The 17,694-nt window shown below is 33.9% G+C and overlaps 1 protein-coding gene across 1 annotated transcript in view; it reads left to right on the forward strand.

The window, feature by feature from the left end:
- Positions 1 to 17,694, forward strand: part of LOC149785785 (uncharacterized) — a 398,918-nt gene that overhangs the window by 359,330 nt on the left and 21,894 nt on the right. The window contains exon 15 of the mRNA XM_089979704.1: positions 16,416 to 16,565. Coding sequence (XP_089835830.1) covers positions 16,416 to 16,565 — 150 coding nt within the window. The remainder of the gene's footprint in view (positions 1 to 16,415; positions 16,566 to 17,694) is intronic.

The raw sequence follows: 17,694 nt of genomic DNA on the forward strand, positions 1-17,694 counted from the left end.
TTTTCCCTAGTAATAATTCTGAAGAACATTGTATACTAAACAGCTTGATGCAATTCAAAACATGTACCATCCAAGCCATTTTTGAGATATTCTAATTGACTTGAACTCACTACTGCTATGGGTGGCTAGCTTTTCTTCTAGCCAACTATTGATATTTCATGGTCTACATACTGCAAAATAACTTTGGAGGTGTACATGCCTCACATCAATTCAAAAACCAACACAAGCCCGTCTAATTCTAACAAATATCCGTATCTTTAATTATTAAACAATAAAAGCTCAAAAACTGACACCATAATATTAAGTTAAGAAATTTGACAGGTGCCAATTTATAAAACTATCCCCTGTGATCTAAATCATCTAGGCTTCCATTTCCAAGGTATTATGTAATAAATGATATCTTAAAAGTGCTGATTGAAGGACTTCATGAAATGATAATCAAGTTTTGGTATGATGCTTGACATTACAATAATTTTCACTATGCAAAATTATATTGAAGTTGTGGCCTAAGTCTGACTTAGATCTTCATGGGTTGAAATAAAATTTGATATGAGACTACTAAGGAAGACCTAGGTAAAGTCTAATTTTCATTGTTTTCAAACAGCATATTGTTATGTTATGGCCTGTGTTTCTACTCAGTAATTTTGATAGGATTTGATTGATTAAAATTGAAAATTTGGTATTAGGTTTTACATTAGGAAGATCTAGATCAAATTGAATTTTCCTTGTTTTTCTGCAACATTTTATGGAGTTATGGCCCTTGTTTGGCTTAGCATTATAAAACAGATGAAGTTTTCATTGTAAACAAGGAGCCAGCTCTCTATCATTTTCTGGTTGCTGGAAGAGTCCATTTTCATTGATGGGGTGGATGCAGTGCAATCACATACAGAGAACATAAACTGTGTCATCTGCATCCAATGAACGCAATGTCATGATATTTTAAAAAATTTGAAAACAAGAGGGAAAATAATGTGCCCTTGCATCACAACATTACAGACATTTACAGAATTATTTGGAGCTTACAGAATATTATGACTCCTGTTGTGTGAACAATAGATACTCCCCCATACTAATATGGACACTGCCTCTGTCTTGAAGTTCTCTTAAAGTTTAAATGCAAAGAAGACAATATTGATTGAGACTGCTTGGTGGCAGTCTTGTTAGAAATTACAACTCAATGAATGAAATGAGTAAGTTTTTTGTGCATCTTTAATATCCTTGATGCTTTTCATTTTTAAATCAATAGGAAGGTACAAGCTGCTGGGGTGGGGGTTGATGGAAAATATAGATCGCTGGTTATATCGATAATGTGCTTTTGCTAAAAAAGACTTTCTATGATGTCTAGTTAGTTCTAAATGTAAATAGTGCCAATCTAATAGCCATTATTGCCACCATGGAAGCCACCTTGAAAATCTTGCTACTTCAAAAACATGGAAAGTCATATCAACATGAAGACCCAATGTCATATCAACATAGGGTCTCTACAAGAAGAATTCTTATAATGTCTTGCTGATTCTAAATGATGTCTTGTTGGTCCATAATGAAAATGATGCAAGACTGACATTCACAGCAGCTAATTTGAAAATCATGTTGTTGAAAACGGTTTCAACACCTAGCAGTAAAAGGAGGTAATGATCACTTAAAATCCTGGAAAATCTTTTTAGCCAGTAGAGTGTCATTTCCTTCAAGGGACTCTTGTTTTTGGTAAGATAACAATGTTGATCATTTTTTCTGAACTTAAAAGATAAATATTACCAGGGCCCTGTGAAAATTCCATGGGCAATTTTTGCCATCAGAAGGAAGCACAAATGAACAATCATCATCGGTCACAAAAAGCCTGTCATGCCAAAAATTGTTCCCAGTCCTTCATGTCTTAAGCTTTTAATGTTGTTGAGCCAAGAGAAGATAATTCTGACATTGTGACATATGTTTAAGACTTGATGCTGAAAATATTGACTATATGTACATTTATCCAGTTATCTGAGATACATTTTTGTAACCAAGCAACTCCTGCATACACTCTTGGGAGAGAAGATGTGTCAAAACCAGAACTTAGGTGTTACCATAATTTTGTACTGCATGTGTATGATGTTTTACAGGATCTGGCAGCTTGGCAACATTGCAAAGCACACACACTCAGTAACAAGAACAAAAATTAATATTACTGAAATGAAATTTCCCAGTGCAACTATATCATAAAATTTGACGAAATACTTTTTTTTATTCTAACTTGTGGAATTTTACAATGCTCCATTGTTTTCTTTATTAATGGTTATATAAGTTAATTTATACATCTAAATCAGTTTTCATACAAGGGCAGAAAATGTTAAAATTCAAGATCAAAAGCTCTTTCTAAAGTGAAACCAGTTCAATCTTCTAGCAGTATAGACAGAACTATTTTCACTTGTATCTTTCAGCTTTCAGCTTTGGGGTACTTACATTTCCCTCATAATGGTGCTAGTATGTTTTCCTTGTTTAAAAAAAAAATTCTTCCCTGGATTTAGTTTTTTCTTGTAAAATTTATTTCAGACCCTCGTTCTTAACTTCAAAGGAAATGATTGAAAGGTTCACAAGTTCAAAGGTTAGTTAGTCTGAAGGTTTCTGACTACAAGGGGTCCATTGGTTTAAAGGGTCATCAGTCCAAAAATATTAGAGAAAGGGTTTACAAGTCCAAAGATTCTTTGGTCTGATGGTATTGAAAATGTGTTAATTGGTTGGAACATTCAAAATTTTAAATACACTTTTATTGGTTCAGATTATTACACCTTCAGGCTATTGCATCTTGCTTTTGGACCAATGAACCTTCAAACTATTGCATCCTGCTTTTGGACCAATGAACCTTCCGACAAACACACCTTCAGACCAGTGGATCTTCAGAACATTGAAACCTTCTTTCTGGTCAGTGAACAGTGTGACTAATGCACCTTCAGGCCTCAGAACCTTAGATCTGTTGACCCTGTGTTTCAGGCTCATGACCTCTTTGAATCAATGAACCTTGGAAACAGTGAACCTTTGCTTAATACCATATAACCTTTGGACTATCAAGATGTAACCATACAATTATTGATACCAGTTGTAAATATAATAAATAAACTTTGGAAATATGTAGAAAAAATGTAATTAGATACCATCAGCTGTATAAAAAATCTACACTTGCCAATTATCTTTCATGTGTTTACATGCTCACAAATGGTAGTTTGTTCACATGCTGTCATTCCTGACTATCAGGCTAGTAACCATTTTGCCAACTACTATCATTATTTCTATCCAACTAGTAACTGTGCCACTTGTACTACTGCCATTATTTCTATCTGACTAGTAACTACAATTATTTCTATCTGACTAGTAACTACAGTTATTTCTATCTGACTAGTAACTACAGTTATTTCTATCTGACTAGTAACTACAATTATTTCTATCTGACTAGTAACTACAATTATTTCTATCTGACTAGTAACTGTGCTATGGTACCTTTACTACTGCCATTATTTCTGTCCAGCTAGTAACTTTGCTATGTGTACTGCTGCCATTATTTCTATCTGACTAGTAACTGTTCTACCTGTACTACTGCCATTATTTCTGTCTGACTAGTAACTATTCTACTTATACTACTGCCATTATTTCTATCTGACTAGTAACTGTTCTACCTGTACTTTTGCCATTATTTCTATCAAACTAGTAACTGTTCTACCTGTACTACTGCCATTATTTCTGTCTGACTAGTAACTATTCTACTTATACTACTGCCATTATTTCCATCAAACTAGTAACTGTTCTACCTATACCACTGCCATTATTTCAGATTGTCTGTTTAGTAACCATACTACCCATACTTTTGTTATTATTTCTGTCAAACTAGGAACTGTTCTACCTGTACCACTACTATTATTTCCGGTTATCTGATTAGTAACTGCACTACCCATACTTTTGTTATTATTTCTTTTAAACTAGTAACTGTGTTACCTGTACTTTTGCTATTATTTCTAGTCCATGAGCTGACAACTGTTTTCTAAAAAAGAAGTTTATGCATATGCAAAGAGGTGTATTTCATGATATCCTAACTGGAAACTATTTAATAAAAAAAAATAATCTAGAAAATGTGTAGCAAATGTGGTTTCTTGCAAATCATTGAAAATTTAATTTTAATTTTCTTGGTTTGATTATGCAGGCATACCCACTCTTGAGGTTACTAATATTACATAATCCATTTGTTTTAAACAATTAAATTGTTGTCTAATCCCTTTGAAAAGAAATATGGAAAAATTAGCCCACATTTAGTATTTGGCAGCCATCTGTTTCACATAGCCTAAACTAGCACTTTTCCCTACAGTATTGGATATTCATTCAATCTGTATATATTTTTTTCAAAGACATGAGGGATGCAGTGCAGAATTGACTATATCAGAAGTTATGCAAATTGTTTTTATTTAATATTTAGGGAGTTTTACTAAAAGTATGATTAAGTTTCATGTTTTTCTACCACTTCATATTTATCTTTTGAAACTTAAATTCATTTGCTTGTGTGCAATATATTCTAAACTGCATTAGGAATAGCTGTTACATAATAGGCTTGTAGATCAAGGTCCATAACTCTTTGCTTTATCACTTAAATATGTTTATTGCACAGCTTGAAATGAAGTTGCAGTAATCATTACATTATGATGTTATCAATATGAAATCACTTTTTGTCAAGGTATATCATAGCACTATGAATTCTGGCAGAGATTGGTAATATTACATTGTTAATACTATTCTCTGTAATTAAAAAAATTGAATACAAAAAGATATGGCTGACAATACATGACCATTAGGGTCTTTAATGAGAATTGATATAACCCATCAATATTCATACAGATGTTCACTCATTCATAGTTGTGCAGTTGGAATGACTTTTTATTCTGTATCCACATGGTAATAGATTTCAGCAGATTGTGCATGAATATCGGGTGTAATTTTTATCAAGATGCTGACTCTTTAGAAGAGCACTAGTTTTGTTGGACCCATTGTTTCTAATAAACTGATTTCAATCCACTTTTAATGACTTCCTTTTTGTATCTGTTTCCATCTAGTATCTCCATTTTTTCTTGGCCTTCTTCATGTCTTTAAGCCATTGTCTTTCACACATATCTCTCATTTAATTATGTATGACACTCTAAATGCTTTCAAATTTCTGTTCCAGGAGCTTAATCCCTATTCTCTTTAGTAAAATTAGCAATCCAAACAAGCATGAACACACTAGAAATTGAAATGGAAATTGTGTACTATATATTTTTGTTTATAAATCAACTCAAACTGCAACTCATTACAGAATGCACAGACCCAGATATGCTGGCACATTATGTGGTAGTAGATCTGGGTATGTGCAGTTTGCCTTGTCTTATACAAGTATGTTAATTACTCATGATATTACGCTAAACTGATTCATAAAATGTATATACTCATAGACAAGTCACACTATTTTATACTGAAAGATCAGTTTGAACACGGGATATGTGACTTGTCTGTTTGAAGCAAACAAAATTTCTACTGTTTTCTTACATTAACATTTCCACCAATTTGTGGGAAGTGAGCTCTCAAGATTCTGTTAAACTATCACTGATATATAATTGAATAAACACAATTTCATTGCCGATATACATTTGAAAAAACAAATGTTCATCACCGATATACAATTGAATGAACACATTTTCATTGCTGATATAAAATTGAACACATTTTCATGATAAAAAATTTGCTGAGCTCCAAGTTTATTGTGTATTTATCAGTACTGTAAAGGTTATCAATAATGAAAACTATTTTTGAATATTAGACCAAAGCAAAACAATCTTTTTGCAGTCAAGTTGCATATTGCTCTTAATCCCCAATCTGCTCTTCCATATTTTAGGATTAAACAAATCTGACCCAGTGGTTGTGCAAAAAGAATCCAACCCTGTTGAAACATAATGAACTTTCTTGAATGTGTTTTTTTTTTCTATTTCGTTTGTAAACACTTGGGGAGCATTCTGCCAGTAATGTTGAAGTCCAAGATCAGGCCTCTTAACATGGACTTCGTAGGGTCATGTATTCCATTCATATCAAACAAAATCAGGGCTTGGGTTTTGATTGAACCATGTAATGTGCACATCAGTAGTTGAATAGAGATTGACAGGAACAGCAAGAAACTTCACAAGATTTGTTCAGTGCTAAACATGCTAGAATAGAAACCTACACCATTGGGTGTGTGAGTTGAGAAACATACACCATTGGGTGTGTGAGCGTAGAAACTTACACCATTGGGGGTGTGAGTTGAGAAACTTACACCATTGGGTGTGTAAGTTGAGGGGATCAGCAGCAGCTGATCATAGCATATTATATGATGATTTTTGTTGTTGTTATTGTTGTTGTTGTAGGGTTTAATGCCATTTTTCAGCACAAGATAGGCTGTACATGGCAGCCAGTATAACTGGTGGAGGAAGAACCCTGTAAAACCTCGGGAAGAACCACCAACCTATGAGAAGCTGATGGCAAGCTTAGCTGAGCCTGAGACATGAACCCATGCAGACAGAAGTGAGATGGCAGTGATCGAGAACGTTGAGCACTTTGGACCACTTGGTGACTCGGGGTCCCATGATTGATGGTGATAGTGAAGGCTAAAATTGACTGTCTCAGGACAAAGAGCAGTACAAACTTCCAGGGGAATTTCTTATGTGAATCATTTTTGTGCAGTTACTTTCATGGCATTTAGGGCAAGACGCAAAGTCTATCTTTCAAATTCAGGTCCATGTATATTTTAGGGAAAAAAATCTTCAGTGTCTCTTGCAGCTTAAACGTGACTCCTTGACATAGGCCACTCATATAAGGTCAAATATATACAAAAAATTTGTGTAAATTTTCAAGCACAAAAAATTTTAGTCCCATTTCATTTAGGTGGATACAATATCAACTTCTTTGTTCTGTTTATATATGCTTAAAAAATGTGGTTACTTTTGCACCAAAATATATAGGAATATCATGCTTTTCAGCAGCGATCCTTGCATCCAAGTTTTAAGAAAATGTATTTCTTATCCTATATTTCATGATATTGGGAGGGAGGGGTGGCCAAGTGATCTAAGGCACTCACTTTTACAAATCACTTACATCTCACCTCTGTCCACATGGGTTTATGTCTCAGGCTTATCCAGCGTGGATATGTGAAAAAGCTTGCCAGTGTCAATGGTTCTCAAAGGTTCTTTCTCCACCAGATATACTGGCCACCATGCATAGCCTATCTTGTGCTGAAAAATGGCATTAAACACATAACAAAAGCAAAAACGTATTTCATGATATCAAAATCATTCTCAGAGAAGAAATCTTTTGTCTGTTCCTCCAGTAACATCCTAATTTTTTTGAAGTTTTCTCACTTAATTTTCTACAGTCTTGCAGTTCTGAGACATTTAAATTAAATATATTTAATTGCTATTATAGAGTTTGGAAGTTTGGAGTGGGTTTGAGAAAAAAGTTAGCAAAATCTGTATCCACGGGAACTGCAGAATAAAAAGTGTAACTTCATCCATTATTATACAAAAATAATTGGAATGATTCAAATTTAGATTACACTTTATAACTTTGCAAAGCTTGTACAAAATTGTGTTGCTACTTGATGTTAAATCTCCAGTGATAAACCAAGATTATCCTGAAATGTACTGCAAATATATCAAATACTGTACTCATGTTGGCCAATAGTATATTAGGACTCTATGGCCTTAAAATAAATAATAAAAAAGAGTGAAAAGCAACAAACTTTGTAAAATTCAACAAATGATTTGTTTCTCTAGAATACAAAGTGATGCATTAAAAGAACTTAGGGTATTGCAAATCAAATCCCAAATAATCCTAGAATTGCTAAAACAAGTCCTAATGAATAAAGTTCTGAATAATCTTTAGTGGTGTTCCAAATAATTTTCAATGCTGAAGGTGTTCATGTGCCTATAGTTTCAGGTAGTCTCTAATGTACTAATGTACCAATAGCCTGAATTGTATTGATGTGCAAATAGACTTTTGTTGAATCACAGTAATATAATTAAAGGTTTCCTTGTTTGAATTCACTATAATTCCCATTTAATGTATCTTTCTAAAAATAGTATTGAGCACTTTCTATTTCCAGAGAATAATAATAATTTCACCCAAATCAGATCAGAATACAGCAATATAAATGATTTCTGCCCAGATGCTATCACAGGAATAAATAATAACACAGAAATCATAATTATAATTAGAAGGTCTGTTACTAAAATGATAATAAACAACATGGTAAACACAATGTCCTTGATGCAGACCAAGATAGAATATATTTACTTCTGTTGATAATGATCCTAATATTCAACATACTCTCACAGAAATAATATTAACTATGTATTAGTTGTTTACAGAATTTATAAAAAATCAATGATTTTGGTCAGGTAGAACTTGGACAAGGTCAGCTACAAATACAATTTTACATACCTCAAAGCATATAGTAAATAAAAAAACTAACACAAATATAAATTAAATACATGTAAGTAGCATCATAAATTGCTCTTTTGACAGGAGACTAAAGAATGTAGATCAAGAAAAAACAAATTGCCTAGGAAGTGCAATTACCATATCCTTGGGAATATGCAAGTCTTTTGCACACTCTGCAACTGAAATGAAAATTGCAGAATTTCAGAAAATCATTTAAAGTTTCATAAACCAGTGGTAAGATTACAGCTCTCGCTCATTATTACATCGTAGTCACTCGTTATTACATCATTGTCTCAGGTCCATTGTTGCCAACTGTGTTATGTGCCAAACTGTGTTATACCAAAAAATGCACATCATATGAGACAAAATATTCAGAATAGCACAATATAGGGTGTTTTGATAATGAATTGTAGATACAAGACTAAGTTTTGCCTTGTTTCTTTAAACCCTTATTGTTTTACACTGTATGAATTTGGTCATTGGGTCCATGGCAGTACCATGCTACATCCTGTATCGTGTTATAATGAGGTGCATTATAATGGGGTGGGGTGGGAGCTGTACTTATGTCTGTAAAAGTAATATCTGCTGTTGCTAAATCATCTTGATTTTATCTTCACAAAAGCAAATTACAGAAGAAATTATCTTGATTGACAGTAATTGGAAGACCAATTATTTGGTACTAGTCTTGGCAATCATTTACTTGTATGTAATGGGGTTATTAGGCTAACAGGTATGTCTGAGGGCGTGCCAGTTTCATTCCAGGTTCTGATTCTGAGTTGACTTCCATCTCTGGTTGTTGAATGCATTGTACTAATTTACTGGTATGTAGTCTTCTTTTCAGTGCAGAGGTTAGAGGTGATCTTGGATCACCAAAGTACTATGAGAAAACTACTAACCACTTGGAAATATTTCTTTTCAAGGTACTTGCTTGGGCTGAAAATCAAATATATATATATATATATATATATATATATATATATATATATATATATATATATATATATATATATATATATATATATATATATATATATATATGGATGTGTACATACATACACACATACACACACACACACACACACATACATACATACATACATGCATGCATGCATGCATACATGCATGCATGCATACGTACATACATACATACATACATACATACATACATACATACATACATACATACATACATACATGTAATCATATGCAGCGCTTAGGAAAACCTTTTGTTCTCCTCTCATCCTGACCAGGTAAAAAATGGCTGTGGTAAGAAAGACTGTACTAGTTACTTGTCCCTGTGCCAAGTCGATGATTGCATCTTCAAAATAAATCTGTGTGCATATTCTACCCTTCACAGGCACCAAAGATCAACTTTGCTTAACATCTAGCACATAATAGTTACGAATTTTGCCTTCGTGTTGTCAGTCAAGAACATTGCAAAGGAAGTTGATTTTTGTTGTTAACACAGGTACCCCCATGCAGACTTGAAACTAAATGGGATCTAGATCATGAAATTGTTTGGGAGTGTAGACATTGGTTTAAAACTATGAGACTTGGCCCTGTGTGTAAAATTATGTAGATTTGTGAACTGAATCAAGAACTTGCTGGTTCACAACTAGCTGTCAGTCTTTGTGGGGTAATCTATTAGATATCATTTGAATGTGGAGATATTTTCCTTTTCACATATGAGTCAAGACCTGTGATAAGGCAAGATTCAGAGAATGTCAACATTTTTGTGGGTTTTTTTGTTTGTCTAATTAGTGTTGTGTTTGCCCAAGGGAAATGGTACTTTTAAGATTGTGTAGTTTTAATAATAAATTCTCACTCAAAGCAAAGACTCCAGGAGATGTTTTTATAAGTGTTCAAATTATTTGCACAATGCATTCAGAATCAGTATTTAAAAGTGTCTCTGCTGATTTCACCAACTTTCATGCAATTTTAATTTATATATAAAGTGCATACTTTCAAGACAACAGTTGATTGATTGTAATTTTATTAGGTGATGACATGGCAACCTGAATTCATTTGGTCAGTAAGAAATTGTTCTGTTAAAGGCAACTTTCAATTAGAGCATTTGCTCAATTGATTCTGTCAAGATGAGAAATAACCTTGGATTTAGTTGTAGAAAATACAAATAAATTTCTTGGATTTGGTGATTTGCCTTTGGTTTTGTGTACTAGATATGTTGTGTCTGACAAGGTCGGCATTGTTCTGGTTTTGATTTTGTCTCCTTCTGCTGCCATTTGCTGCCATTAAAACAAAATTGTTTCAGCTATAGTTCTGACTGCTGGTGAATATGTTCTGGTTTCTTTGTTGACTTGACAGAAAATGCTGAGGATATATCATTGATAAATTTTTTGGCTTTGGTGATTTGCTACTGGTATAGTTAACCACGTGTTCCAACAGAAAAAGCTGACATTGTTCTAATGGCGACTTTGTCTCCTTCTGCCACCATATTTGTGCTGTATGAATAAAAATAGTTCCAAACATAAATTTAAATCACAAAAAATTACATCCAAGGTTTCCTTCTTGATTTTATGGAAAAGGCAGAGGATACTCCAATTGAGGCACCCTCAACTAGTTCTCAATAAATGGAGGTTTGAGTGAAATGTATTACTTTTTTAAAAAAAATTGGACAAATTGCAAAGACACTAGGAAATCTTCTTTAGAATATAAATTGGTAACAGTTTTCATGTGAAAGTAATTGCATATAGAAATTCCAGCTGGCATCTTCACTTTGGCACAACAAATTAGCAGCATAGACATGCAAGGAATAATTGTGTGCAATACATACTCGCTTACAAGATTTGGCCAACTGCAAACTGAACATACCCAGATCTGCCATTGCTTAATGTGCCAGCAGATTTGAATCTGTGCAGTTTGTGAGGAGTATTCAGTAGAACAAACAACATAGACCCTGATCTGCACATGCATTATGCAATGGCAGATCAGGATCTTTGTTGTTTGCAGTTAGACTTGTCTTATGAGCAAGTATGGATGGTAATGCACAAGCCCGTCCCTAATCAGTGGGTTCTTGAAGCTTGCCATTATGCTGATTTTGTTACTTTGCTTAAATGGTATTGTGCATTCTTACTTTATGATAAATTAGAGTTCTTGACATCATAAGATACTATTAAAAAAGTTATAGTCTCACAAGGCATGCCAAAATTAACATTCCAGTTTTCAAGACACCTGCGGGAGAGAATGACAGCACTTGTGTTTGAGCAGATAATTTGAGTTTTTCATCAGACAAACTTTAAATCAGTTTAAAACTTTATATATGTAGCATAACTGTTAATGGCTTTACCATACCACCTTTCATGCATTGCATTACACACTTAAAGAAGATTTTTTAGCTCACTTGGACATGAGGCCAAGTAAGCTTGTGGTATGGCCCTATCTAAGTTGTCCATCTTCCATTGTTTGTCATGCTTTGTGGGGGGCCCCAAGTGGCGCAATGGTCTAAAGCGCTCACCGTTCCGGATCACTGCCATCTCACCTCTGTCTGCGTGGGTTAGAGTCCAAGGCTTGGCTAGTGTGGGTACATGGGAAAGCCTGCCAGTAGCTGCTCGTGGGTCGGTAGTTCTTTCCTGGGTTTTCCAGGGTTCTTCCTCCACCAGTTATACTGGACACCATGTATAGCCTATATTGTGCTGAAAAATGGCGTTAAACCCTAGAACAATAACAACAATCATGCTTTGTGCATCCATCTTCATTTGCTTTTCTTTAACTGCTTAAAAAACACCAGATCAATTTAAATCAACAAGGGGATTAAAGGTTTTCCAAATTTTATGAATGATGCTGATCCACTATTACCAAAAAGGGAACTACCTTTAATGATTTCTTCTCAAAATTTCTTATCCAGAATTTGACTAAATTTACACAAAGAGGGCTTTGAAATTTGTATGAATGATGGCCATTTACCATCAGATATGACCAACATTGCTAATAATATAAGAACATTTAAGTAACTTCTCAAACACCAGTCCAGAATTTTTCTGGGTTTGATGGAAAACATTTTCACGTAGAGGTATTCAGTTTTGAACAATTGATGTTGATTTGCCATCATACATGGACACCATTACTAAAGTAGCAAAACCATGAAATGACTTCTGAAAATCTGCTCTTCAGTATTTTCCCACATTCGATGGCAAGCATCCTGGGGCTCTCAGTTTTTTACAAATAATGTTGACCTGCTATCAGATGTAACTGCTCATAGTTAAAAATATAAAATCTTCTAAGTCACATTTTCTCATAAACCCCTTTAAGAATTTGACCATATTTAACAGAAAGCATCCTGACATGAAGGGTTTTAAAATTTGTAGAAATGATGCCAGTCACCACTGATTATCGCCACCACTGTAAAAGTTGAAAATCCTTTAAATGACTTATTAGAACCACTCATCGGAAATTTACCAAATTTGACAGAAAGCTTTCAGGCTTGAAGGACTTTTAAGTTTATACAGATGGTGCAGATCTCCCATCAAGCATGGCTGCTCCTCATAACATAGAAAAACATTTACAAAATTATACCAAGAAATTGCTGAACAGAATTTACCTAAATTTAATGAAAAGCAATTTAGCTTGAAGACATTTTAGATTGATACAAATGATTCCATCTGCCAACAAATATGGCGACAATTACTAGAAGTAGAAAAAAACATTTACAGAACTATATTTTTAAAAAGTGGCTCACCAAAATATAACCAAAATATAACCAATTTTGACAGAAAGCATCCTGGCATAAAGATCTTTCAATATTGTACAATGGTGCTAATGTGCAATCAAATATGAATGAAGATTGTAAAAAAATAGAGAAACCTCAAAATGGTTGTTTTCATAATGTATGCAATCAACAATACTGGAAGACATTTCTACAGAAAATATTGGAAACTTTTTAATAGCCTGACAACTTCTTGAGACATTTATGTGGAGACTTATGCAAAACAATTATCATCTATTATTGTTGAACATAATCGGATCATTTAAAGATGACACAAGAAAGAATATCTGAACATGATATTGTACCAGATGCAGCTATCTTTGCATACAGTGGTTCATAAAGTTTGATCATTTTTTTGCCCTTGTTATAATAACAAGGATGATAAGGACAGTGGCAACAATAATGATTAACGATGATCATGCTGGTGGTGGCAGTGGTGTTGACAAATTAGTCTGTAAATTCTCTGTTAAATGAATGATTTTAAACTTCTGTTGATACAATGATTGATGCTTGTGGTGGAAGGTTTCTTAGAGCTATCATCAACTCATGTATTTTTAAACATTTGAAGATTTTTTATCCAGCTGTTTATAAATTGTGTTAATTGTTTGTGGATTTTGTTGGTGGTCTTTTTGTGACATATTTCCACTTAAATATACAGATAAAGCCTTAAATAGTCATATAAAATCAGAGGTGTCAAACTTCCAACCAGTGCTTGGACTAGTCGGCCTAGTGTCTGGATAAGGTAACTGAGTGGGACATGATGCTACTTGTCTGCAGCATGATGGCCCAGTGCTAGACATCGCTGTAAACTGCCCCACTGCAGACATCATAGTGACATGACTAAAAATATTGTAAAGCTACGTTAAAAATCCAAATCACACACTTCTTTGGCTGGGGACCAAAACAGATAATATGCATAAGGTTGTGGGTCAGATGAGCTGGAACAATTGAATAATTAGATACAAAAATCCAAAACGATTATTACACGATTTTAATAACATTCTTATTACATGGTTGTAATGATGTTGTTAAATAAGTTGCATATTGTGATAGATATGTAAAACATAATCAGAAGGCAAAACAGAAAAATGGAACAAGTATTAATTAAAATGCATATTTTCTAATAGACTGCCTACATGACCATGGGCTGCACAATGTGACGGACTGGGCTATATGTGGCCCACAGGTCACAGGATGGACACATCTGATGTAAATGATCTCGGATGGTCATGTACTGAGCAGAAGGCAGGTGGTTGAATAGGTGACATTCTGTAGTGGTAATAATATAGATGATTTTGATGATATTGGTGGTGATGATGATTTTTATCTTTAAACACATTCCTGTAGAGTAGTACAGACTAATATGTAAATGTATGTTTGGCGTGTAGGGACCATACATGGCTGCATATTTCGGTGCTTGGCGATGGGTATGAAAATTTGGATGGACTTGAATTAATCTGTGACTATGTCCATGTTCAGATGTTTTATGCTGCTTGATTGGAATTCACAAAAGGAATAATTTAATTCTAAATGTCCAAATATTTTATTTTTTAATATTTGCCAGTATATTCGATCTTGGTTGTTCCAGCTATGACTTTTACAAAATTCCTTTGTAAGCAAGTTGCTAATAAAAATTACAGCAAAGGAATTATTGATGTGGTACTGGAAGAGGAACTATGCGTATTCCTTGCAGAAATTGTTCTTTTGAAAAATATTTAAAAATTAGTTCAAAGCATAATTTGATTCTGAATATTGGTGGCCAAAATTTAAATATCAGGATCTTGGCAAAAATGAATCATAGTCATATGTCTATAAAACCTACTGTATGTACTCTGTAAGTTCAAACCAAATGAAAACAACATAAACCATTGATCTGTCGTTAGTAATGTACCAGCATATCAGGGTTTATGTTCTTTGTTCTATTGACCATTCCTAATATGCTGCATGGACCCATGGTCTGCTGGTTCATTATGCATTGGCTGATCCAGGTTGGTGTGTTTTGCAGTGGGACTTGACTTATCAGCAAGTACATACAGTAATGACAGCTGATACCCATGACAGCAGCAGTGTATATACAGTAATGACAGCTGATACCCATGACAGCAGCAGTGTATATACAGTAATGATGGTTGATACCCATGACAGCAGCAGTGTATATACAGCAATGACAGTTGATACCCATGACAGCAGTAGTGTATATACAGTAATGACGGTTGATACCCATGACAGCAGCAGTGTATATACATTAATGACGGTTGATACCCATGACAGCAGCAGTGTATATACAGTAATGACGGTTGATACCCATGACAGCAGCAGTGTATATACAGTAATGACGGTTGATACCCATATAATCAAGTATTTAGATAATAATGTATATTGTGTATGCATGCATTTATATTTTTATGAGAACATAGTAGTATATAAAAAAAATTAATGTAGGTAGCTTTGATTTTTAGTATGTTACTGTAACACTTCTAACTTTGCATCTGTATTATAGTGAGTTTAAAATGTTTCAGGGTGTTACTTTTAATATTAGATCTGCATTTGATTTACATTTTATACCTGCTTCTGTCAGTATTAGACTGATGTTATATATTGCTGCTGTTAGTATTAGACTAATGTTATGCGTTGCTGCTGTCAGTATTCTTGACTGATTTTGATACACTGCTGCCGTCAGAATTAGACTGATGTTATACATTGTTGCTGTCAGTATTAGACTGATTTGATACACGGCTGCTGTCAGTATTAGACTAATGTTATGCATTGCTGCTGTCAGTATTAGACTGATTTTGATACACTGTTGCTGTCAGTATTAGACTGATGTTATACATTGTTGCTGTCAGTATTAGACTGATTTGATACACTGCTGCTATTAGACTGATGTTATGCATTGCTGTTGTCAGCATTAGACTGATTTGATACACAGCAGTTTTCAGTAGTAGACTGATGTTATGCATCACTGCTGTTAGTATTAGACTGATTTGATACACAGCAGCTGTCAGTATTAGACTGATGTTATGCATTGCTGTTGTCAGTATTAGACTGATTTGATACACAACAGCTGTCAGTATTAGACTGATGTTATAAATTGCTGCTGTCAGTATTAGACTGATGTTATAAATTGCTGCTGTTAGTATTAGACTAATGTTATTAACATTTTCATTTTGCTATATTCTTTACATATGCATGTATTTTAGACTAATAGAGTGCTCTCATTTTGCATCTGCAGCTTCCCATAGTCCAAAGGCAAGACGCAAGAAGTTGAATGCTCGCATGAAAAGCTTTTCCCTGGATACACCTGAGCCACCTAAACATCTCCTTGGTATAGATGAGTCAACAAAAAAGAAAAGCAGTTCCTTTACTAACACTTGTTTTGGAGGTGATACTTTGCTTTTTACTAACATCAGTAAGGGTAGCAAGTTGAGGTTGGAAAAATATGTTGCTTGATTTTACAGAAATTCTTGTACCAAGAATGAAAAAGAAAACTGAGTGTCAGTTTGTCATGAAAACTTTTATTACAGTATTTCATCTTGGGGAAAAAAAATGCATGGAAACACTGTTTGTCAATTTATTTCAAAACTCTCTCAAATGACAATTTAGGCATTACTTATTCCATTTTTGTATTTCTTATAAATTAATGAATTTTTGAGCATTTGCAGGCCTCCTAATAAAACCTCTAAAAAAATGTTGTACCTGACATTTACTTTCTTTAATTTTGCCTAAAATAAGAGGGAAGAACTTTTTAAAACTTGTAATTCTTTAACTTTAAACCTATGTTTTACTGAGTGGAAATATGTTGATAAAATTGATCAATGTGGATGTATGTGTGGCATATGTTGATAAAATTGATCAATGTTGATGTATGTGTGGCATATGTTGATAAAATTGATCAATGTTGACGTATGTGTGGCATATTGAAGACTTTAGAGAATAGTCTATTTTGCAGAGATGTTAATGTGTGTATGTGAGTGCACAAGTCATGCAAAAATTTTATGAATTCACACACTTGGAGGGCGGTGATGTGTGAGAACTCCCAAAAATTGGTTTAAAGTCATGCATATTAAATGTACTTTGTGCAGTCAACAATTTTTAATTAGGGTTCATCATCAGATGCTGATTTCATATGGGAAATATTGGCTGATGATAGTGATGATAATAACTATTGTTAGAGTTTTGAAATGTATCAGATTAATGGAACTTGAATAGTGTAACTGAAAATATTCAGTGAGTTATTTTAATCCTGAAAATGATGTTGATTGCGAGTCTAATGTACAAACAGGATGGACAAAAACAGACAGCATGCCGGTCAACCCTTTATTGGGTGGTGTTTTGAAATTAAATGTAGAAGGGCAGAATACCAAACCTAATTAAAGTACAGGCAATTTGAAGTAGATTGCCATTTCCATTTCTTTTTTCAATCAATTCAGCACTGAGGGATCTTATGCTACAAAACTACCTAGCAATAAGGAATAAGAAAATTTATAAAATGTGATCTAAAAAGTAAAGAA

The sequence above is a fragment of the Sinohyriopsis cumingii genome, chromosome 13 (assembly GCF_028554795.1).
Source record: "Sinohyriopsis cumingii isolate HCF-2022 chromosome 13, ASM2855479v2, whole genome shotgun sequence".
Lineage (NCBI taxonomy): Eukaryota > Metazoa > Mollusca > Bivalvia > Unionida > Unionidae > Sinohyriopsis > Sinohyriopsis cumingii.